General features: G+C 42.2%; 1 protein-coding gene, 1 long non-coding RNA gene and 1 other non-coding gene across 7 annotated transcripts in view; 2 read left to right on the forward strand and 1 right to left on the reverse strand.

Annotated features, from left to right (window-relative positions):
* Positions 1-24,166, reverse strand: part of GRHL2 (grainyhead like transcription factor 2) — a 170,572-nt gene that overhangs the window by 48,702 nt on the left and 97,704 nt on the right. For all 5 annotated transcript variants that reach the window (XR_009490532.1, XR_009490531.1, XR_009490530.1 and 2 more), the window contains exon 8: positions 15,644-15,738. Coding sequence is in view for 2 of the 5 variants with exons in the window: in XM_025001874.2 (XP_024857642.1) it covers positions 15,644-15,738 (95 nt within the window). In the remaining 3 variants the exon portion in view is untranslated. The remainder of the gene's footprint in view (positions 1-15,643; positions 15,739-24,166) is intronic.
* Positions 15,154-23,096, forward strand: LOC101904656 (uncharacterized). Its single transcript, XR_001501863.3, has 3 exons — positions 15,154-15,607; positions 16,850-16,935; positions 22,175-23,096. It is a non-coding gene; the product is annotated as an uncharacterized lncRNA (long non-coding RNA).
* TRNAW-CCA (transfer RNA tryptophan (anticodon CCA)) lies at positions 20,555-20,626 on the forward strand. The gene has a single exon. It is a non-coding gene; the product is annotated as a tRNA-Trp (tRNA).

Genomic DNA, 24,166 nt, shown 5'->3' on the forward strand with positions numbered 1-24,166 from the left:
AAGTGATGAAGACCACTCAGAAGGAAGATGCCATGCTGGTTTTTCCTACTGAATTTTCAGGGTAAAAGTAGAAGATATCCTGACTGCAGAGAACATTCACTCACGCCACAGATATTTTTAGGCATCTACCATGTCTCTGAGACTGTGCTGGATACTAGCAGAGGTACAACAATGGTCCCTGCAATCATGGAAGTTTGAGGCTAGCTTTCTCGGTGGCTCAGCGGTAAAGAATCTGCCTGCAATGCAGGAGATGTAGGTTCAATCCCTGGGTTGGGAAGATCCCCGGGAGGAGGAAATGGCAACCCACTCCAGTATTCTTGCCTGGAGAATCCCCTGGACAGAGGAGCCTGGAGGGCTAAAGTCCATATGGTCACAAAGAGTCGGACACGACTGAGTGACAGCACACACACGCCACGAAAGATTACAATAACTTCATCGAACAGGTTAGAAAATAAAAGCATACTTTTCTAGGAACACTTGACTTCTTAAATTGTGATTGGCATTATTGGCGATAGGGTTTTTCTTGGCCAGAATGTATAAATAAACACAGATTTATGTCAGCAAATCAGTGATCACTCTGGTGAGCTATGCAGTTGTTCCAATTTGTGGCTGTGTATTTCATGTAGAAATCTTCCTGTTGGTGGCTATAATTGACAGAGTCCTCAACCAGACTGGTTTTTTTCCCTTTCCCTCATAAAGCCTCCCGAGTCCTGCAGGAGCCAGAAGAGAAAACTGTTCTGTATTTCCCAAGCTAATAGGATTCATGGTTGGCTCACTGATTGATCCATATGCTTACTCACCGTGGACATATACCCAGACAGACAGGAAGCAGTATTAATTGTGGCCTCGTCAGCCCAAGGTCTCAGCTAAGAAAGCTTAGCTGATGAAATATGTATATTTAAAGGGCCACTTGAGTAGGACAGATCTATGGAAATAACAGATGCTTACTGGCAATATTCTGCAACACATGCACTAACTCGTCCTTGGAGGAGCTGTAACAACGAGCCATCCAGTAGAGAAGGTCTCAATGGTGAAATGAGCTACAGCGCACTGGCCCCTACCAGGAGACAGTTAGACTTAGGTCCTCTTCATGGAGAAAGGTCCTTAGGAGAAGATCCAGTGGGCCCTCTTTGATTCATGGCAGCCTGATTCTACAAAAAGTAAACAACGCAAGACTCTACCTTCTTTTTCTGCTATGTTATGTTACCAGAATTATCCTAACAAGTAGGAATTTTATAATAGGGTTGGCACTGCTTTCTTCTTGCCTGACTGTCTGACCCGCTAGCAAAGCACGGTCTATGTGCCTGATGGTATCAATTGTGGTCTCGCTGTGCTGCACTTAAAACCCAAATGGTTGAACTTTAACTGCAATGGGTGGTAGGCTGGGGGAGGAGGGCATGGAAGGACAGTAACTAAAACCTAGGCTGGGACTGATAAGCATTCATTTGTTTCATCTTGCAAACCCAACCATGTCGCAGCTCTATACACAGCAGGCAAATGTGACAATGAATTTCTTGCAAGTTTATCTACAAAGCACTGTTTGTAAACGTGTGTTACAGAAACGTGTATTACAGAAACGTGTATTACAGAAAGTGTATTGGGGCAATACACTTTCCCTCACCAAATGTTAATCCAAATGTCAAGCACAGAAAGTTCTTTTTAACTTTAGTAGAAGCCCTAATTATGTAAAGAAATGCTGTGAACAATTAGTCTGTCAACCAAGAGCTGTAAATGTTGTTTTCCTATAATTCTTACAGCACGTAATTTATTTTTTAGAAAAATTTTAACTGAATCAAGTGTATCCAGGCAGATAATAGATACAATTTTAATTTTGTCATTGGTTCAAAGATTGATTCCAACAGAGAGATCATTTGTAAAGGTACCAAAACCTTTTCAGAAACAGAAGCAGTCTCATGACAATTGATAATTTTTAATAAAATCACTTTTTGACACATGAATTACAACTCCCATTTTGTACACAAGAAAAGTGACTTTATCTGGGTTACAATACCTCTCAGTTGTGCATTATGGGTATAGTAAGATTTATTAAAATAAATGCAGAATTAGTGTGCTTTAGACGTGCTATGTTAACTTGATTATTAACTTCCAAGATTTTTCCAAGAGCTTGCCATTAAAATAAATAGGCCAATCTTGATCTACAAAGCAATTTGGGACTTAAAAAATCATAAGGTCTATGGTTTGATGGGAAGTGTTTATTTACCTCTTTAAACAATTGTATTTTGTGTTTTCAAGATCCCCTGATTAGAGACTAAGAAAGCTACTTATTTCCTAAGGTTGGGACTCTAAAGAGCTCTTTTACAAGAAATTGCACACATTAGCCTCCAAATTACAGGGACACGACATACATGAAGAAATCCATATTTTCACCGTAAAACACAAAGAATATATGAACGCGTTAAGCGTACCCTTGCCAGTTTCCCTACTGTTTTCTTCTCTGTTCTTAGAATTATGAAAGACCTTACAGATGGTTTTCTTACATCTTAGCATTTTTTTCCCATTTATATGATTGCATTTGGTGCAAATGCAATGCCAAATTGAGATAGAAAGATAAACTAAAAGTAAATAATATTAACATGGGACATCTCAGTCTTAGGCAATTATTTGTTTCCTCTATGCATTCATTCATCAAATACTTACTGAATATCTTTTCTCTGTGTCTGCCATTATGCTACGAGGTGGGACATAAGAATGCTGAGACAGACTCCCTGCTCTCAGAGAGCTTGCAATTTTGTTGAGAAGCTATGAAACTCCTAGATTTCCTGATGCCTCCATTTATAGAATACCTTTAGGAAATGATTACAACCTGAATAAATATTTCTTTATTTTCTCCTACAGATACTGTGAGTAGGCACAGATACATTTTTGGTTTACTCACATATTCTACCACATCTTCCATATTCCTTTAGTACTCAATAGTCTCCATTTCCAGAATATACCAGGCTTGTTTCCAGTTGCCAGACTTTGCTATGGGCAGTGCCCTCTACCCCTAAAGCTGATCCCATAGATGATCACACTGCCTGTCCTTCTTCTCATTCAGATTTCAGTCCAATGTCAACTTTTCAGAAATCCCCGCCCTGACCATCTAGAGTTGTCTTCCTTCTCCTTCTCCCACAACGAGTAGCTCATCTTACGATGCTGCTCTTTCTCGGTTTCTTCACAGTACTGAACATTATCTGGATTTATCTTGTCATTTATCTGTTTAGTACTTAATTATCTGTCTGCCCCATGCAGCTCTAAACCCATAAGAGGAGGGGCCTTGTCTGCCTCAAGCTCCTTCTGTTCCCAATGCCAGGCTCATGGAAGATACTCAACAAATATTTGTCTAACAAATTAAGAGAAAATTACTTTTCTAAATACACAGTTCCTCCTTTATCAGTGTTCTTGCTTTCATAAGCAAAATGTTCTAAGAGCCAAGAATGCTCTGAGTAGCTGAAGTTGTCAAGATAAAATACAGCAGAGTCAGTTGCTCTGATCAGATTTATCCTCAAAAAAATGTTATCTAGCTATATATCAACAAACCCAAATCAAGCCCAAACTATATAATCAAGTATGAATGTATATATGTATGTATCATGTATGTCCATGTATATAAGCTAATGAAGATGATACACATGGATGTTACAGGAGAAACAGAAATCTAAGGTAGGGCATTGCCCTTGGGGAAAAGGGCAGCTACAACATTTCTCACTGTGGTGGGGTGTATAAAAATAGGAACTGAGGTGAATATCTCAGGGTGTACATACTGTGAGAACCTGAAAAAAAAGGAGACAGCTCAGCCAGGGAGGATTTCCCATAGGAGTGCTGAGCCAGAAGGAAGAGAAATGGAGAAGAAGGTGCATGCTGTTCTCAAAAGAGGAAAGAGGCCAGGCTAATGGGAGAGGAGGGTTCGTGCTGAGGAGGTTCAAAAGGAGCCTGAGAAAAGGCAGCTGGGGAGGGGAGACACCAACCAAGATGCTTGTATCCCTGTGATTGAGTCACGGACACTTGATGAAGTCAAGTGTGTATCACTGAGGCCAAGGGCAGATAGACCTGTGGCCACAGTATCAACATCCAAGTTACCGAGAGGACAGAGTAAAGGCTGAGAAAAGACCAGGAGGATCAGAAATCGAGGGTCTGCATCCCTTCCAGAGGCCAGACCTCTGGAGGGAAGGACAGGAAGCTAGGTTGCTGGGGCGAGGGAGCCAGGATGTGAAGATGGGGAGAGAGCACCCAGCTGGGGAGTCTGGCAGAAGCAGGAGGATGGGCAGGAGCGCGTGCTGGGGGGTCATGCAGAGGTGTTCTCCCAGGATGGATGGGACACAGCTAGAGAGGAGGAACAGAAGGCTGCAAGGCTGTGGAAGGAGGCCCTGTGGGAGCTGAGAGCCCTGGAAACAGGGATTAAATGGGATCAGCTCACAGGTGAAGTTCTGTTAAGAAGAAGGAGTTTTCTATGAAGCTGGAGGGCAAAATGAGAGGAAATCCCAGGAAGGAAAAAAAAAAAAAAAATGTACAAGAGGCTCAAAATTATGTCCCTGGTACAAATGCTGACACTGTGGCCTTGGACTAACTATCGAACCTTTCTGGGCCTCATTGGCCTCTTCTTTTAAATAGGTATAACAATCTCTAGCTTGATACTGTGATACTTCAAGATCACGTTTTTAAATATTTATTGTTTTTGGAATTAATTTTTATGCACGTATAGCTGCTTTACAAGGTTGTGCTAGTTTCTACTGCACATGATCTCAGTCAGATACGGAGACTGAGATCTCATTTTTCAACTATAAGATGCCATGAAATTCTTCGGCAACTTGCTATGACCACCACGGTCTCCATCTTCTCAGATAACCTGGTCACCCTGCCAGTCCTGCTCTGAGACTCCAAGCTCCTCCTCGCCCCACAGCACAGTCCACAAAGTACTGCCCCACCTGTACTACCTCTGCAACTGCGGTCCCCAGTTCAAGCCCTCCTTCCGACCAGACCGCTCCAAGAGCTCCCTGTCCAGACTCTCTCCAGGCATTTGATTCCACATGGGTCCAGAGTGGTTATATTCACATTAACTTGAACAGAGAGATACTTAATGAAGGTGAATTGATCTGGAGAGCACAAACTCTCTGTGTGACCCTTTCAGAAGGGTGGAGTCGCAGGCTTCGCTGGGGAGAGAGCAAAGGTGAGCCCTCTGGGGCAGAACCCTCGTGGCTCTGCAGACGGCCAGTCTCGGCCACTCGGCTCTGTCACCTGAACGGGTCTTGTGAAGCAGCACCTCAGGACAAGGAAGAATCTGGATATTGTGTAACAACGGGTGGGGCTGTTTCACAAATAATGAGCTCTCAGTGGGAGAAGGAGTGAAACAGACTGAAAGAGCCACTCACTCAGATTTCTGGTTATCGGTTATGACTTTAAGCCTCTTCTATTCGTGTTTAACACTGAAAACTTGTTTTGAGTTTGTCATAGCTGAATCTAGCACAAATTCAAAAGGGTAAACGTGGAAACCACACCCCGTCCCCTGCCAGCACTGCTCTGCAACCAACAGTTTCTTGGGTATCCGTCACAGTTTCTAGTGTATCTTCTAGAAGCCTGCTATGCAAATTCATAATCCTTTCCTTTCCAACACAAATGGTAGCATGGTCAACACAGTTCCGCAGCCTGCTTTTTGTTTCACTTGACAGGACATTCTGAAGAAAGTCCTTTCTCTTTTTTTTTAAAAAAAAAGACCATGAATATGGAGTAACAATTTCTTTCACATGAGGCTGTTTCTAGCCTCTTCGTCTTGTAAACCATGCTGCAATGCAAGCTTTCAACACGAGCACATATAAATTAGGGACCGTAAGTAAAGGCCCTGTCCCCAACAGTTTTAACCTGACCTCGGACTTCACTGAGATTGCTTTCCTCCAGGTAGCATCCTTACAAGCAGGGGTATGCTGTTCAAACGTGTCATGACTCTGCCCTCTGGGTCCCAGGTGGGAGGTCCAAGTATCTGCATTTCTAACCATTTCCCAACTTGCTGCTGCTTTCAGAGGTTCCGGCTGTGAGAAACCACCGCCTGCGTTACCCACTTCGCTGGTCACTTTCTCCTTCTGTTTTGCTCTCCCGTATCCTTCTGTCCTCTCCTTACTGACCACTCCGGCCCTCTCTGGTTCCTTCTCCTCCATGTCCCCCAAATGGGTGGGTCTAAAGTTCCCACCTTGAGCCTCTTTCACCCACCCTCCAAGCCTCCCCATAGCATTTCACCCGTCTTGCAATGTCTCTCATGCCCCTCCACAGCCACTCTGCCTTCTCTCGGAGCTCCGCCGCCCCAGGTTCTGCTGTGCTGCCCAGTCTCTGTGCCTGCGAGCGGCCCGTCCTGCTACCTGGTGCCCCTTCCCGGCCCCCGCTCAGATGCAGCTCAAGCACCACGCCCTCCCTTGGGTCTTTCCTGATCCCACACAGCTGGCACCCTCTCTACCTGCTGAAGAGCAGGGTATGTGGTCATAACTGTATTAATCTTTCAACTTTTCATTTGCAAGCTTTTAAAATAAGACACTGGGGGAATTTTTAAATTAAAAAGTTAATAGAAATGCTTTTATAAAAATAAAATGAATTAAAAGATGAAACTTGTTTACAAAGCAGAAATAGACTCATGGACATAGAAAACAATCTTCTGGTTACCAAAGGGGAAGGAGGAAGGTGTAAATTAGGAGTTTGGGATTAACATATACATGCTACTATATATAAAACAAATAATCAACAGGGACCTATTCTATAATACAGGGGATTACATTCACTATTTTCTAATAATCTATAATGGTTATTAGAAAGAATTAGAAAAGAATCTGAAAAGAATCACAACATATACAACTGTATCACTTTGCTATACACCTGAAATTAACACAACATTGTAAATCAACTATACTTCCGTTTCAAAAAATGGTTTGAAAACATTAAGTTACCAAAAAGTTCCTGGCTGCTAACCATAATCAAGACAAAAAGACAAGACTCAGAATGGAAGAGAAAACTTGCGAACTGGGCTACTAATCAAGTAGGTGGATGCTTATTTGTGCTCGAGAAAATTTTTTTATTTTGTGATAAAAAATAAAACACCAGGGCTACCGTCCTGTCCAGAACTCTCCTCACCCTTTAATTCTGTTTTCATTGGAGGCTTTGTCTCTTTCTTCCTCATTTTACAGTCATGTACAGAGGTGTCTGAGTTCTCAGCCCAGCCAGGATGGCCTCTGAGAGCAGCAGACACCCTGCTTGGCTTTTTGTCTGTAAATCCCCACTGCCTGCCCCAGCACGTGATGCACAGCAAGCAGGCTGCTTTGAGGGGATGCCAGCTCCTTTGCCAGAGATGAGGTGGAAGACACTATGACCACCTCCTCCCCAGACAATAAGGCAGTATGGAAAGAACACGTGCCTCGGACAGACATTCCCAGGGTGGGAGTCTCCACTCTACTGTGCATTCACTGTGTAAGCTCTCTGGACTTCAATCTCTTCATTGTTTAAATGAAAAATAATAGCCACTTAAAATATGAATATTGCATAAGGTATATAAACAACTGGCAGACTGCCTGGTATATCAATAAGTAAGCACTGAATAAATACTAACCAGGGTGAACACACACACACACACACTATCAGTCTATGAAATCTGTATGCAGTCTCACTCTCCGCATGCACACAAGAGTTCATGCCTGTGAGTTACAGAGCCCTCAGCAGAATTCAGGCCAAAAACCATGGATACTCCACATTCTAACAAAAGATCAAGCTGTTGATAGCTCTGGTGAGATGCTTTCCAAAGATTATTCCGTCCAAATGTGACTTAACTCCAGCTTTACGGCTTTTTCTGCCATCCATTACCTTATAAAACTGGAACAAAGGTATGGCTTTGTTTAAGTTCAATAACAAAGACTCCAGCAAATGTTTACCTTTGCCTTTGAAAGTTTCCTTCATCCACACCACGCCCCAGCAAACACATAAAAATGCCATTTGCCCTGCTTTGCAATGTGTATCTCAGCCCCTCAAGACTCCTCCCAGGAGCCTCTCAATACTTTGTTTACTTTGGAGACCAAGGAAGATGCCTTATAATATTTCTCTTCTTCCATAGGATGATCTGTTGAAACCTGGGCTCTACTTAGGCAAAACATTAGGACATAAGGGACTTCCCAGGTGGCACCCGTGGTAAAGAACCCACCCGCCAATGCAGGAGACACAAGAGACAAGGTTGCAGTCCCAGGGTTGGGAAGATCCCCTGGAGGAGGAAACGGCAACTCACCTCTAGGATTCGTGCCTGGAGAGTTCCATGAACAGAGGAGCCTGGCAGGTTAGTCCATGGGGTCACAAAGAATCAAGACTCAATTGAGCACACATGCACACACATTAAGATGTAACTTTTTCTGAATTAGTAATATCCATCAACTCCATTTCATCCTGGACTGTCTGATATGCAGAAAGAGGACTCCCTGGACTGCTGACAGGAGGTTAGGGTCAGGGAAGCAAACTAGATCATGAACCCATGGATACTCAGGAGTGTGGTTTCCTTTGACCAGTTCTTTGTGTTCCCTTTTAATCCCCCAAATCAGTATTTACACATCTCCCCTTCTCCCTGGTGTCCAGCACTGGAGTTTGGTAGGAAAGGAACACAATTCATTCAGAAGCATCCCTTTGGAAGACATGATTCATCAAGACTATCGAAACTGTAACTTTCCAAAGCACTTTGCTTGACACACAGTGGAGCCCCATAAAAACTAATTAAATCTTTAGACAAAAAAGAAGTGTTGAGAGAAAGAGAAAAGGAAAAAAGGTGAGATAAATCAGGGACAATTTTAATAGCTCTGCCATGATTTGGTGCTAAAAGTCTTTCAATAACCTTATTTTCAACAAAGAGAGACTGAATAATTTGCAGGGTTCAAGAAGGTTAGAATACTTCTATTTCCTCCAGTTTACTGCCTTTACATAGGCTGTGATCAAACACTGCTGCTGGCACCATCCTGTCTCTGATGCTACCAACACTGAGATCTGAGGATCTCAATTGAGGGGCTAGTTTCCTTCCCATCAGGAGCAGATGGAGTAGAGCCACGCTTGGCCAGCGGACCACTGGCTGTACCTGGAAAAGACAGCACTGGAAAGAGAAAGGGCTGACCCACACGGGAGGAAAAGGAAGAAATCCGGACTTCACATGACAAAAGCAAGTCACCCAATATGAGAGCTTTATTTACGTCTCACAATATGAAGCAGTTCATGACACGGACCACATCCAATGTTCCTATGTCCAGTAAAGTAATGCTCAAAATTCTCCAAGCCAGGCTTCAGCAATATGTGAACCGTGAACTTCCAGATGTTCAAGCTTGTTTTAGAAAAGGCAGAGGAACCAGAGATCAAATTGCCAACATCTGCTGGATCACTGAAAAAGCAAGAGAGTTCCAGAAGAACATCTATTTCTGCATTATTGACTATGCCAAAGCCTTTGACTGTGTGGATCACAATAAACAGTGGAAAATTCTGAAAGAGATGGGAATACCAGACCACCTGACCTGCCTCTTGAGAAACCTGTATGCAGGTCAGGAAGCAACAGTTAGAACTGGACATGGAACAACAGACTGGTTCCAAATAGGAAAAGGAGTCCGTCAAGGCTGTATATTGTCACCCTACTTATTTAACTTATATGCAGAGTACATCATGAGAAACGCTGGGCTGGATGAAGCACAGCTGGAATCAAGATTGCCGGGAGAAATATCAATAACCTCAGATATGCAGATGACACCACTTTTATGGCAGAAAGTGAAGAAAAACTGAAGAGTCTCTTGATGAAAGTGAGAGAGGAGAGTGGAAAAGTTGGTTTAAAGCTCAACATTCAGAAAACTAAGATCATGGCATCCGGTCCCATCACTTCATGGGAAATAGATGGGGAAACAGTGGAAACAGTGGCTGATTTTATTTTGGGGGGCTCCAAAATCACTGCAGATGGTGACTGCAGCCATGAAATTAAAAGACGCTTACTCCTTGGAAGGAAAGTTATGACCAACCTAGACAGCATATTAAAAAGCAGAGACATTACTTTGTCAACAAAGGTCCATCTAGTCAAGGCTAAGGTTTTTCCAGTAGTCATGTATGGATGTGAGAGTTGGACTGTGAAGAGAGCTGAGCACTGAAGAATTGATGCTTTTGAACTGTGGTGTTGGAGAAGACTCTTGAGAGTCCCTTGGACTGCAAGGAGATCCAACCAGTCCATCCTGGGGGAGATCAGTCCTGGGTGTTCATTGGAAGGACTGATGTTGAAGCTGAAACTCCAATACTTTGGCCACCTGATGCAAAGAGCTGACTCATTTGAAAAGACCCTGATGCTGGGAAAGATTGAAGGCAGGAGGAGAAGGGGACGACAGAGAATGAGATGGTTGAATGGTATTACCGACTCAATGGATATGAGTTTGGGTAAACTCCGGGAGTTGGTGATGGACAAGGAGGCCTGGCATGCTGCGGTTCATAGGGTCGCAAAGAGTCGGACACGACTGAGCGACTGAACTGAACTAAACTGATTCCAGTGAAAAGACCAAAATAGAAACCTTTTCCTCTGAGCACTAAGCAGCATTTTAACATTCAGGTAATTCCTCTGTGGTCACATGAGAGAGGCCTTTGTAGCACATCGAAATTGGTTTCATCTTGAAATCACTGTGAACTGAGAAAAGGGCTGTGGACAAAACTAAGGGGCCTGGTTTCAAGAATCTCCTTAGAAACTGGGGAGAAAAGGAAGCCTGTAATTAGGGTTTGTGAGCTCCTGCTCTGAGATGATGTCATCACCAGCGTTCGGTGCCAGGAATCAGAGCTAACCGCTCCTTAATAATTCAATAGGGGCTTGCCTGGGAATTTCTCATCTTGGAAATTAGCGAGCAACAAATCTACGTTGTAGATACTGGATTGGCTGTGGGGAGAAAGAAACATTGAATGACCTTGTAAGTGGGAGTCACACGAAGAAACTTAGCCCTGTAGTCCTCCACTAGAATCATAAGGATGGAACCTTAATACTTTGTCAACCCTGCCCGGTTCCCCTTCCTGTCATTTTCCAGCTGAGAAGCTAAAGCTAAGAAGGAGGAAGACACAAAACCGGCTATTCATATGCCCAGAGACCTGGCGGCCTGAGCGCCATTTCAGTGTTTTATCTTCTTTATTATCCTGTGCCCCACCCCATCAACTTCCAAACTGTGACTGCAAGGATGCTCAGAACCTCACTTACCTGGATGCTACCTAAGTCATTCCCAGGGACCCCGGGACACCCGTTCACATTACAAGAGCTGCTGCTAAGTCGTTTCAGTCGTATCCGACTCTGTGCGACCCCATAGACGGCAGCCCACCAGGCTCCTCCGTCCCTGGGATTCTCCAGGCAAGAATACTGAAGTGGGTTGCCATTTCCTTCTCCAACAAGAGCTTCTAGACAGTGGGAAACGTCTCTGGCCAGCAGGTGTCATTGTGCAGAGACACTGTAGCATAACCAGCAGAACCGGTTCTGGGAGGAAAAACTCTGCAGGAATTCTGCCAGAACCACACTGCTCTTGAGACTGGCAACCTGGAGTTAATCCCACAACCTTATTTTAACAAACAGTGTTAACACCTTCCCTGGCCAAATTTTCTCCTGTAATTAAATTAAACTAAGTGATTACAGTTTCACGTTCTTTCTTTACTTCTGTTCCCACTAAAGGAGAGGTAAGAATAGAATGTAGGTCAGCAGCAAAAGACAAGAGTAGTGTTCTGGAAAAAATCCATAAATTCTGTCATCAGGTCTTGATGATGCGTACGTGGGGAGACTACCACATATGAGACTATTCTACTCTTTTAGTAAATGCACCAAAACCAAAAGTGAAAGTGAAAGCCGCTCAGTCGTGTCCGACTCTTTGCGAACTCGTGGACTGTGGTCCACCAGGCTCCTCTGTTCATGGGTTTCTCCAAGCAAGAATACTGGGGTGGGTAGCCATTCCCTTCTCCAGGGGATCTTCCTGACCCAGGGCTTGAACCTCGGTCTCTAGCATTGCAGGTAGATTCTTTACTATCTGAACCACAAGGGAAGCCAAATGTCCAAATAAAAGCTATCTTGGGAAGACACAAAAGCTATCTTGGGTTTCTCAAATGATGCTTACATGGCTCAAAGAACATTCGTAGTGTTTCTTCAGCTATTGCGTTCTTCAAAGCTGGTCTTGTGCAAATATATATATTTTTGTATGTATGTATGTTTATATTTGTATATGTATATGTAAATTTATATATGTATATATATGTACATTTGTATACATATATACATGTATTTATATATACATGTATACATATATATGTATATATGTTTGTATATATGTGTATTTGTATAGGTAAATTTATATAGGCATATATAAACTTAATAAATTATATATATATAATTTTTATCCTTGAAATGGTATTATTCAAATTGTTTGTATATATTTACATTTGGACCCAAGTGATTCTGATTTTTTTTTTTAACACGTTCAAAGATCAAGATTTACTACCACTCTGTGTGTTCCAAAGGAAGGCACTGCAACTCTCTGTATGGGCACCAGCTCAACCTCTGCGCAACCTGCTGCCGAAGAACCAGCGGAGGGTGACGGAGTTGCTGACTGCCCCGTTCCTCCCTGTGTTAAGCTCCCCTGTGTCACTACTTTCCCTAACACTGAAAGCCAATAAAGAGGTAAACTGCATATTTGGTTGCTTGAGAGGGTGTGATTCAGGCATGGAAACTCAAATGTCCATGAGGACCAGGCAAGGGAAGTTCCAGGAGGGAGAAAGGCAGAGAAAGCATTCAAGAGAACACTGGTGCCTCACAAGAGCCACTCACAGCCTTGCAAACACTCGGGCTAATGTTGCTGGAGTCCAAAAGAATCTGGAAACTTGTATTAAAAAAAAAAAAATCTGATTATTAAATGCGGGTGAAATATTTTAAAATTTGGAATAAAAGTACTTAACGTGCATTAAACCCACACACATTTATGTTCTGTGGACCATATGAAGGTGGTGGGTCACAAATTTGTGTCCTCTGGCCACACCAAAACCAAAACAACAGGTGACATTGAATGGGGCCCCGATCCCGAAGTCTCCAGTGGATTTCTGTGTGGTTGTTACCAACAGGAACTCGTAGGCCAAGGCAACTGCTTCTGAGAATTCCACAATATGAAAATGATAAACAATTCCACCTTGAGAGGGACACTTTTCATGCCTTGCTTTGTTGTCATTTCATTGCTAAGTCATGTCCAACTCTTTTGGGACCCCGTGGACTGTAGCCCTCCAGGCGCCTCTGTCCATGGGATTTCCCAGGCGTAAATAATGGAGTGGGTTGCCATTTCCTTCTCCATGGGATCTTCCCAACCAGGGATCGAACCCATGTCTCCTGCCTCTCCTGCACCAGCAGGTGGAATCTTTACCACTGAGCCACCTGGGAAGCCCTTTATATGCATTGCTTTGTTGAAAACTTTTTCCCAGTTGTGTAATTGTGGGGTTATTTTTGCAGCCTGCTTATTATAAAATCAATTATATTTTAAAGAAAAACCTTTATGTCCTGCAGCCTGAAAACAAAAATCTTCTCAGCCTACCTAATGAAATGAATTTAACTTTTATGGTTTTTCTTTAAAAGTTCTTCCAGTAGTTCAGTAAAATTCTTTGGAACTATTTCTATTACTTATCTAGACTGTGCACAATTACAACTACCAAATAATAGCTACTAAAAATATGTATTAAAGAAACAAGTTGTGCTACAACAAGCAAGTACTGCCATTTGTCAAAGCATATGTGAGCATAAATGTGTCAGCCTGGAACAATACACATGTACAAACACACATATTTAAACAAGACAAGTGAGCCCTGCCTATGGGAAAAGAAAGAAGAGTCAACTCAACCCCAAATTAACCATCTCATTGGTTGACCAGAGAGCCACCATCATTCAAGATGTGCCTTCCGGTTTTGGCATTTTCTTTAAAAGGTTCTATTGACTGGTGACAGTTAATACATTTACATTCTAGCCACTTTTTATCAGATTCCATGAAAAGGAAAATGAGGGTGCAGTTTCAGCTGGCTTTACCTTGACAAGGTATTCCAAAGGTAGGATCCCATTGTCTTCACAGTGGATGGCTGTTCTCGGACCTGCCTCACTCCTCACACACTGCTGTCCCCCACCTCTCTCGGAGGCTGACTTTTCACACATCAAACCCCCCAAGCACACGCTTGGTACAGCAGAGACAATCAGAAAAGTTGTTTTGTTTTTGCTTTGTGTGAGGGAACTGAAGCCCAGAGGGGTCAGATGCCTTGCGAAGGATTCCAACTCCGGGCCCTGACACCACCACACAGGCTGCCTCTCCCTTACCCAGCCCAGTAATCTAGCCTCTGGGAGAAGCAAAGGGCCACTAGGAGAAGGCCTGGGGCTCGGGTGAGGAACTGGAAGCGGAAGCAGAGGAAAGCCTTGAGGAAAAGCTCTTCCTGCCCTTCTGTGCGGTCCCTGAGTTCCCAACACATCACAAGGCCTCCCTCCTTCCCTTGGACGCACTGAGCCCCCGGAACATTCCCTCGGCCGCTCCGGAGCTCTGTTTCTGCTTGCCCATTTAGGTCACCTTCCTTGGGCCTAACGCCAGTTTCATTTACTTTGTTTTACACCTGAGTGAAATGAGACACTGAGCAATTCATCTTCATCTCTAAATCATGCCCACGAACTCCCATCCAGTTTCCTTTCTCACCCGGCCTTCCCCTGCTCGCAGACAATGAAGCATTGACAGCGGTTGTTTACGTTGACCTTTTCATTAATTCGAAGACAAACTCTTCTAACGCCCGCCTAGATGGTAAGTAACCGAAGCAGAAAACAAGCTTAGGGTTCATCTGAAACCTTCCCTTTGGTGCAAAATGAAGCTCGAGAATCAGATGGTACAGAACCCAGGATGAAGAGTGGGCACAGCCACAAAACTCAGTTTCCATATACTCAGAGACTCGTGGCTGGAAAATAAGTCTGAATATCCTCAAGTCTTGCTTTTTTTCACCCAAATCCATGCAACGGTGGATGTCTATCCTCTGGATGCACCTGGCCAGAGATTTTTACCTTTGCACTTCTTAACTGTGCTGGCACCAGATAGAAATAAGAAAAGCCTAAGGTCAACAGGAAAGAAATGGCTCAAGGTCACAGTGGTGGCTTTTTCTCAGGGAGTGAAGTTCAGAGACCTGCAGCCCTGCTCCCTCCCTTGACCAGGTGAAGCCTGGAGGGGGCAGGAGTCGGGGTGGAGTCTTCCAGCTGCTTACCTGTGCAACTCTGAAGAAAGAGGCAGTTGCAGAGGTGTTTGGGGAAACCAGTACAGGGAGAAAAGATTTTTAAGCCCAGTCCCATCAGCCCCAAGTGATAAAATGGAGCTTGGGGGCCTGGAGGAATGGGAGGGACAAGGGGCCTGGCCCTTTCAGCAGGAGGCCCCAGAGAGACAGGTACACCCCTTTGCCTGTCAAAAGGCGATTGATTTAGCTTCTCAGTAACTGAATGTGTGTGACTTCTAGAGAAACCCAATAGGTTCATTTCCCGTTTTTCTGGCTCAAGTTAACAGATCTTTCTCTACTCACAGAGGCTTTTGTCAAAGACTCCACTGCAGAGAAAGGCTGTGATACTTAAAAGGTATGACCAATGAATCAATGCTAATTTCTCACTCACTTTTGCTTCTTCATTCACATCCCAGGTGAAGGAAACAGCATTATAGGCAATCTCTTCGATGTTGCCAATCGTATTAAAGCTCTCCTTGTAATCAGCTGTGACATGAAAAAAAAAAAAAAAAATTAAGAGTCAATGTTACTGGTGACATGTATTCAAGTATCATTTTCCAATGGGGAAATTGCAACTTTGTCTATTCGGCTGACTATTGCCATGGTAACAGTTAAGGATTTGTGCTTATGGATAATCTTTTACTACTATTTACTCTATAAGAATGTGAGCCCATTCCTGTATTAAAACAGTAAATCTAGGAGAAGCAGTGTTCCTAAACGATTTGTTCATTAGTTTTATTTTTCATTCGGTTTATAAATTTCTTCCCCCTGAGTTCCTTGTCACCTACCCACTCCCTCTCCTACTCTCTTTTCTGCCATTTAATTTTGCCAGCAATGCCGGACTATTTCATAGGGATCGTTTTGTAGGACAGAATAATCTATCAGCCAGGCAGTGTCTCAGGACTTCAGTAAAGAAATCCAGGAGAGTGAAGAAAATTTTATTTTTTTACTTCTTTTTGGATTTAGGTACAGAGAATTGAGTCAGTCTGATTCAGTTCATTACCATCCACCTGTCAACTTAAGGCCCTCTCATTTATTTATGTAATATTTATTTATTCCTTTTTATCTCCTCTGTCCCCCTGCCCCCGCAATAGCTATTGACATGTTTGCTCTATATGCTTATGAAATAAATTGGGTCGATCTGCCTGTGTACATAGCTTTCATTTTCACAAACTGTGCCATGCTATGACCAGGGTTGCCAGATTTAGCAAATATTTGGACCATACTCTAAAAAAGTATTTGTTGTTGGTCCGAAATTCAAATTTAACTCTGTTTTACCTGGCAACCCTCGCTATGGACCTTTTCAGATGTAACCACTTTACTGGTTGCATGTCTAATCCTGGCTGTGGCTGCACAGAATTCCGTGGTGACCGTCAACCGCAATTTACTTATCCCCTCTCCCCAGATGGAGCCTTCAGTAGTCTCCAGCTCTTCGGAACCACAGACAACACTGATAAAAATCCCTGGTCTTCTGTCTGCACTGTCACCGCCTTAGTTGGTCTTCAGGGCGAGGCATGATATTCTTACTCTTAATCCTCACTACTACTTCCTGAGGTTTTAGCTTATGCTCACCATCTGGATTTTCCCTCTACTCTAGGCCTCCTTGGATATGACAACCTACCTTCACTCCATCTCTTGTGTACGAAATAAACACTGACCACGTCTTGCTTGGCTGGCATCATGGTAAGGTCCATCTGCTTTTCTTTGAGGTCTGTTTCACTCACAGCTTGATCACCTAATCATGTACGTTCTTTTTATCTAAATTTCTATAATTATTTTCTAAAATGAAAACTCTAATTATGTGCTTTTAATAATTTTTTAGGGCTAAAACATACACCATGACCTACACTATCCTTCACAATCAGGCCCTGCATACTTCTCTCTGCTCATACTCCAGCCCCACAGTGGGGGTCAGAGGAAGGTACAATGCTGACCATACTGGAGTCTTTTTTGTTTATAAAATCTTTCGAATGTTCTTCTAAGTTAGGAGTGAGTTATGATGACTGACTTTCAGGGTGTATAAAGCATTCATTGTCTACAATATCTGACATATTTCTCGTCAAATGGTCATTTCCTCACCTGTGTTCTAAGCGGCCCTGCGACTCCAGGGTCAGTGGTTTCTTGAGGTTTCAGCAAGTTCTCTACGTGAATGCTGCAAATTTTTGAAGTCTGCTTTCCTACAATTCATATATCTGATCATTTTAGCCATTTTCTCCTCATTTATCACAAAATCTAAATTCATGTGATCATTCGCCAAAATTTTACTTATGTTTTCTTATTCATACAACACACTTTGTGTGAATTAGACTCCTATTTTTCTATCCATAGTATAAATAATAATAAAACAAAGCCCATAATACTAATGAGCTCAAAATATAATAAAGTCAGTTTGATTTTGTTTAAAAGAAAAAACTTCTTATTATTACTGCGACCTGGACTGATGGTTAACTGCAGAAAAACCTACCTCGGTGCTCTCAGAATGGCCTTGGATGCACTTCCTGTAAAGGGTAATGTTGGTCTAGACCCTGACCAGAATTCTAGTTCCCGGCTTTCTCACCAAATTTCTACCATGGGGGCCAATTCAGTGGGTACAAAGTGGTGTCTCAAAGTCATTACAATTCCATTTTTTCCATCACCTATGAGTTCAAGCATCTCTTCACATCCAGGATAGCCAAGCAGGTGTCTCCTTACATAAACTGCCTACTCATGCCCTTTGTCCGTAATTTTACTCATTTCTCCAGGGAAACTTCAAGGCAAGACTATGGATCTTCACATTTTAAATAAAGCACACACGTTTTAACATAGACGCTTGTGTGATCACCATAGGAAAGTCACAGACCATGAACAAATAAGAAAAATATTGAAAAGCAGGCACAATTTTTTCACCCACTACAAACACATCTGTGTAGCCTTAATTTTTCCTACCACAGTCTCTGTCTCCCTTTCTCCAAAATATGTAAATATTTTAAACAATATTGTAACAATTATTTTTTAATTTGCTTCTTTCCTCCTGTAATACATCTTCAGCATCTTACCACGTCACTAAATAAAATTGTGGAAAATAGTCTTAATGTCTAAGTACTATTATATTGGATTAAGATAAAATGCTATAAACTTTATTTTGCTCTTATTGATCCTATAAATGATGTCTAATACTTTGCTACCTTAAATAGCACTTCATCTAATTATCTTCATGGCAAAATAGCCATATATACTTCACTTTTTCATTAATATATACTCTCAGAAGTGAAATTAATAGGTCAAAGGCAAAATATTTTCGAGGCTTATAATTCATTTTGTAAAATTGCTCCTGGAAAGGTTAAAACAGTTTATATTCACAATAACTGTATGACTTCCTGTTTCCTCAAACTGTCTCTTTCCAAGTTGGTATGCAAAGCAGGTTACATTATTTTATTTGCAGTTCCTTGATTGCTAAAGAATAGAACAGTCTTCCATTTGGCTTCTGGTTCTTTGTGTTTCTTTATATTCTTCTCTTTGTTTTTAAGTTTTACTCATTTATTGTAACAGTTTATTGTTCTGTCTTTTGCTCATTTTTCTCTAAGGGAATTCAAATTTTCTTGATTTAAAGTAAATATTTAAAGTTAAGAGATAAAACAGATAGCAAAGGAAAACCATTTTATATCCTAAAATTTTATAAGTCTCTATGACTATATTTCAGATAATTTTAAATGCAAACCTGTGTTTTCAGCAGGCCAGTTTCTTAAATTTTGAAATAAGAAAAGATCACTGAACTTAAATTGAGTTCCTTGATTCTTCATGCTATCTGTTTTAAAAAATAGTCTTACAATTTTGTTTTAAAATTTTAATAAGCCTCTTAAAAATTATCAATCAACCATAAATTTAAAAAACAAATACTATATCTAGCAATAAAGAGAAATAAATAAAAGTGCTTTAGTCCAGCACTTATTCTAGATCTTACAAGTTTTTATTTTTTCATACCTTCTCTACCTGAAAAATTTCTCCCCTAAAAAAATGTTAGCTTAGAAAAGTAAAGAATTTTAAAAACAAATGCAATACAAACACAAATAAAATGCGTGTTGGGCCCCCTAGTTTTGCCCAGGGGGTCTGCCAGTTTCTCTCCATCATGCTCCCTTGTTGCTGTTGTTGCTGCGGAGTCACTAAGGCCTGTCCAACTCTAATGCAACCCCATGGCCCACCAGGCTCCTCTGTCCACGGGCAGAATACTGGGTTGCCATTTCCTTCTCCAGGGAACCTTCCCAACCCAGGGATCAAACCTGAGTCTCCTGCATTGCAGGTGAACTCTTTACCACTGAGCTGCCTGGGAATCCAATTTCCCTTACTCAGTCCACAAATACATTGAATAAATATTTGCTCTGTGTTCCCTATATACCAGGCAGCATCCTTACACTTGAGATCAGCAGAAAACAAAATGAGGTCCCTGATCTCATGGTGCTTACAGTTCAGAAGGAGACAGAATATAATTAAGTAGATGAATAAATAAATGAACAACACAATTATGTTCAATATGCTTCAAAGAAAAGGCGGTGGCGGCGCGGGGCGCCTTCCCTGGTGGCTCAGCTGGTAAAGATTCCATCTGCAATCTGGGAGACCTGGGTTTGATCTCTGGATTGGGGAGATCCCCTGGAGAAGGGGATGGCTACCCACTCCAGTATTCTAAACTGGAAAATTCCATGGATTACAGTCCATGGGGTCACAAAGAGTTGAACATGACTGTGCGACTTTCACTTTCACTTTATGCCAAAAACAAGACTGGCAAGGCTACCTTTTACCAGGTGGTTATATTATTTACCCATTTCCTTCATACCACACATCAATATTTTGTTTGTTTATTTATCACTATCATTTCTCATTAGCTACACATGTATATGAAGGCAAGGAACTTGTCATTAATAATGCTGCCTTCTCGGTGTTTGACATTATTCAGATGATATTCATTCCATAAAATTTTTGAGTAAAAAATGAATAATGGCTCCATGAATAGTCTAACAAAAAACAAAACTAAGACACCAGAGTCACACACTCCCGTTTGACCTTATACAAGAAATACCTGTTCTTCTTGACTCCCTTTGTTGTTCGTCTCTAAGCCATTCACCTGTAGATGGCAAAACAGCCCTGCTATCACACGGTGACTGTCAAAGTTTTCTACATCATACACCCTGATACTGCTTTGTCCACACGCATGTTAGTCCAATAAACAGAATGCTAATGGATGTGTCTCCTGTTTCTGAAAACTGTCTTAATGTCCTCTGATGAGTGTTGCTGGCTTAAGGGTTCATGATCCTTGGTGTAGGAATAAAACTCCCTAGTGGCTCAGAGGTTAAAGCATCTGCCTCCAGTGCAGGAGACCCGGGTTCGATCCCTGGGTTGGGAAGATTCCCTGGAGAAAGAAATGGCAACCCATTCCAGTATTCTTGCCTGGAGAATCTCACGGACAGAGGAGCCTGGTAGGCTGCAGTCCACGGGGTCGCAAAGAGTCGGACACGACTAAGCGACTTCACTTTCACTTTCAACCTGTTTTTAGGGGGGCTTCCCAGGTGGCTCAGCGGTAAAGAATCCACCTGCCAATGCAGGAGACGTAGGTTCAATCCCTGGGTCAGGAAGATCCCCTGGAGAAGGAAATGGCAACCCACTCCAGTATTCTTGCCTGGAGAATCTCACGGACGGAGGAGCCTGGTAGGCTGCAGTCCACGGGGTCGCAAAGAGTCGGACACGACTAAGCGACTTCACTTTCACTTTCAACCTGTTTTTAGGGGGGCTTCCCAGGTGGCTCAGCGGTAAAGAATCCACCTGCCAATGCAGGAGACGCAGGTTCAATCCCTGGGTCAGGAAGATCCCCTGGAGAAGGAAATGGCAACCCACTCCAGTATTCTTGCCTGGCAAACCCCATGGACAGAGCAGCCTGGCAGGCTACAGTCCATGGGGTTACAAAGAGTCAGACATGACTTAGTGACTAAACAACAACAAACCTGTTGTTACATCTTCCTGAATTTATTTCCTCAAGAAAGTTTCCAGAACCTAAGTTTTATAAATGTTGGTAGCTGCAAACAGTAAAAGGGAGTGTCATGAGCTAGTGTCATGAGTTTATATTCCTAGAGCTGCCATAACAAATAGCACAAACTTGGAAGTTTAAAACCATAGAAACATATTCTCTCATAGTTCTGGGGCCAGACGTTCCAAGTGAAGTGTTGACAGGGCTGGAACCTTCTGAAGGTTCCTAGCTCTCCTGGCTTCTGGCGGTTGCTGGCAATGCTTGGCATCCCTGGACTTGCAGACCCAGCATTCTAAGCTGCCTCCGTCTGCATGTCGTGTTCTCTTCTGTGTTTCTGTGTCTCTTCTCCCTTTTTCTTCTCTTCTGAGGATTTGGCATTGGATTTAAGGCCCACCATAATCCAGGATGACCTCATCTAGAGATACTTAACTTACTATATCTGCAAAGACCTTTTTCCCCAACAAGGTCATATTTACAGGATCTAGTACTTAGGATATGAACATATAATTTTTGAGAGAGTTATCATCAACCCCTGTATCTGCGATTCCCTCCTATGATTGGAAGTCCTATGATCTGAATGCATGGCTTGTTCTTGTATGAGAGCCACTGTAGCTAAAGAATCATCACACTTTCTTTTAAAGCATTTCATGGTGAACATATAGGCATGTCTCAGAAATTTTGTGGGGTTTGGCTCCAGAGAGCCTCAATAGAGCAAATACTGAAATAAAGGTAATCACATCAATATTTTGGTTTCCTAGTGTATATAAAAATATTTACTCTGTAGTCTATTAAGCACACAATAGCATTATGTCTAAAAAACAATGTATATACCTTAATTCAAAAAACTTTATTGCTAAAAATGCTAACCATCATCTGACCCTTCAGTGAGTCATAATCTTTTTTTGACTTTTTTTTAAATCTTTTTTGCAGGTGGAGCATCTTGCCTGGAGTTGATGGCTGCTGACTGATCAGAGTGGTAGTTGCTGAAGGGCGGGGTGCTTGTGGCAATTTCTTAAAATGAGACAATTCCTTAAAATGAGCTGAACTGATTTTTTTTCAAGAATGACTTCTCTGTAGCGTGCAATGCTGTGCTGCAGAGCACAATGCTCTGTGCCATTCTGCCCACAACAGAACTTCTTTGGAGACTGGAGTTAATCCTCTCAAGCCCTCCTGCTGCTTTATCAACTGAGTTTTTATGACAGTCTAAGTCTTTGTTATCATTTCAACAGTTTTCACAACATCGTAACCAGGAGCAGATTCTATCTTAAGAAACCACATACTTTGCTCACCCATAAGAAGCAACTACACATTCATGAAAGTTTTCTCATGAGATTGCAGCAATTCAGTCACATCTGCAGGCTCCATTTCTAGTTCTCTTGCAATTTCCACCACATCTAAAGTTACTTCTTCCACTGAATCTTAAACCCCTCAAAGTATCCCATGAAGACTGGAATCAATGTCTTCCCAACTCGTGTTAATGTTGATATTTTGACCTCTTTCCACGAACCACATTCTTAAAGCATCTAGAATGGTGAATCCTTTCCAGAAGGTCATCAATCTTGACAGATTCATCAAAGGAATCACTATCTATGGCAGCTATTGTCTTAAAAATGTATTTATTAAATAATAAGATTGGAAAGTTGAAACTACTCTTTGATCCATGGACTATAGAATGGATGTTGGGTTAGTAGACATGAAAATAACAATAATCTTGTGGTACCTCTCAATCCTTGCTCTCAGGTGATCAGATGCATCGTCAATGGACAATAATAATATTTGGAAAGAAATCTTTTTTTCTTAACAGCAGGTTCCAACAGTGGGCTTAAAAATTCAATAAACCATGTCATAAACACGTGTGTGGTCATCCAGGCTTCGTTGTTGCATTTATAGCTATGCAGGTCCTAGATGGCATTTTCTTTTGATCTACATTGATAATTGGGGGCTTCCCTAATAGCTCAGTTAGTAAAGAATCCGCCTGCAATGCAGGAGACCCCGGTTCAATTCCTGGGTCGGGAAGATCCGCTGGAGAAGAGATAGGCTACCCACTCCAGTATTCTTGGGCTTCCCTTGTGGCTCAGCTGGTAAAGAATCCACCTGCAATGCGGGAGACCTGGGTTTGATCCCTGGGTTGAGAAGATCCCCTGGAGAAGGGAAAGGCTACCCGCTTCAGTATTCTGGCTGGAGAATTCCATGGACTGTAAAGTCCATGGGGTCGCAAAGAGTCGGACACGACTGAGCCACTTTCACTTCGTGTAGCCACCTTCATGAATTATCTTAGCTAGATCTTCTGGATAACTTGCTGCAGCTTCTACATCAGCACTGGCTGCTTCACCTTGCAATTTTATAAGTTAATGAGACGACACCTTTTCTTAAACCTCATACACTGACTTCTGCTAGCTTAAAACTCTTATTCCCTAGCTTTCTCACCTCTCTCAGGTGTTGTATGATGGAAGAGAGTCAGGGCTTTCCTCTGGATTGGGTTTTGGCTTACAGAAATGTCGTGGCTGTTTTGATTTTCTACCCAGAGCAGTAAAACTTTCTCCATGTCAGCAATAGGCTGTTTTGTTTTCTTATCATTTGTGTGTCCACTGGATTAGCACTTTTAATTTTTGTCAAGAACTTTTCCTTTGCATTCACAACCTGGCTAACTGCTTGGAGCAAGAGACCTAGCTTTTGGCCTCTCTTGGCTTTTGCCATGCTTTCCTCACTAAGCTTAACAATTTCCAGCTGTTGATTTAAAGTGAGAGATGTGATTCTCTTGGTAAAGGTCACACTGCACTTGAAGATGTGTGGATTATTTTCAAATATCTTTGATAATTTGTTTCTAACATAATTACCTTTTGATAATTCTAACACAGTGATAAAAGAACAGACTCTGTATGCTTTCAATACCTTTAAACCATGAAATTTTTGCACCCTGTT

This window comes from Bos taurus, chromosome 14 (genome assembly GCF_002263795.3).
Source record: "Bos taurus isolate L1 Dominette 01449 registration number 42190680 breed Hereford chromosome 14, ARS-UCD2.0, whole genome shotgun sequence".
Taxonomy (NCBI): Eukaryota; Metazoa; Chordata; class Mammalia; order Artiodactyla; family Bovidae; genus Bos; species Bos taurus.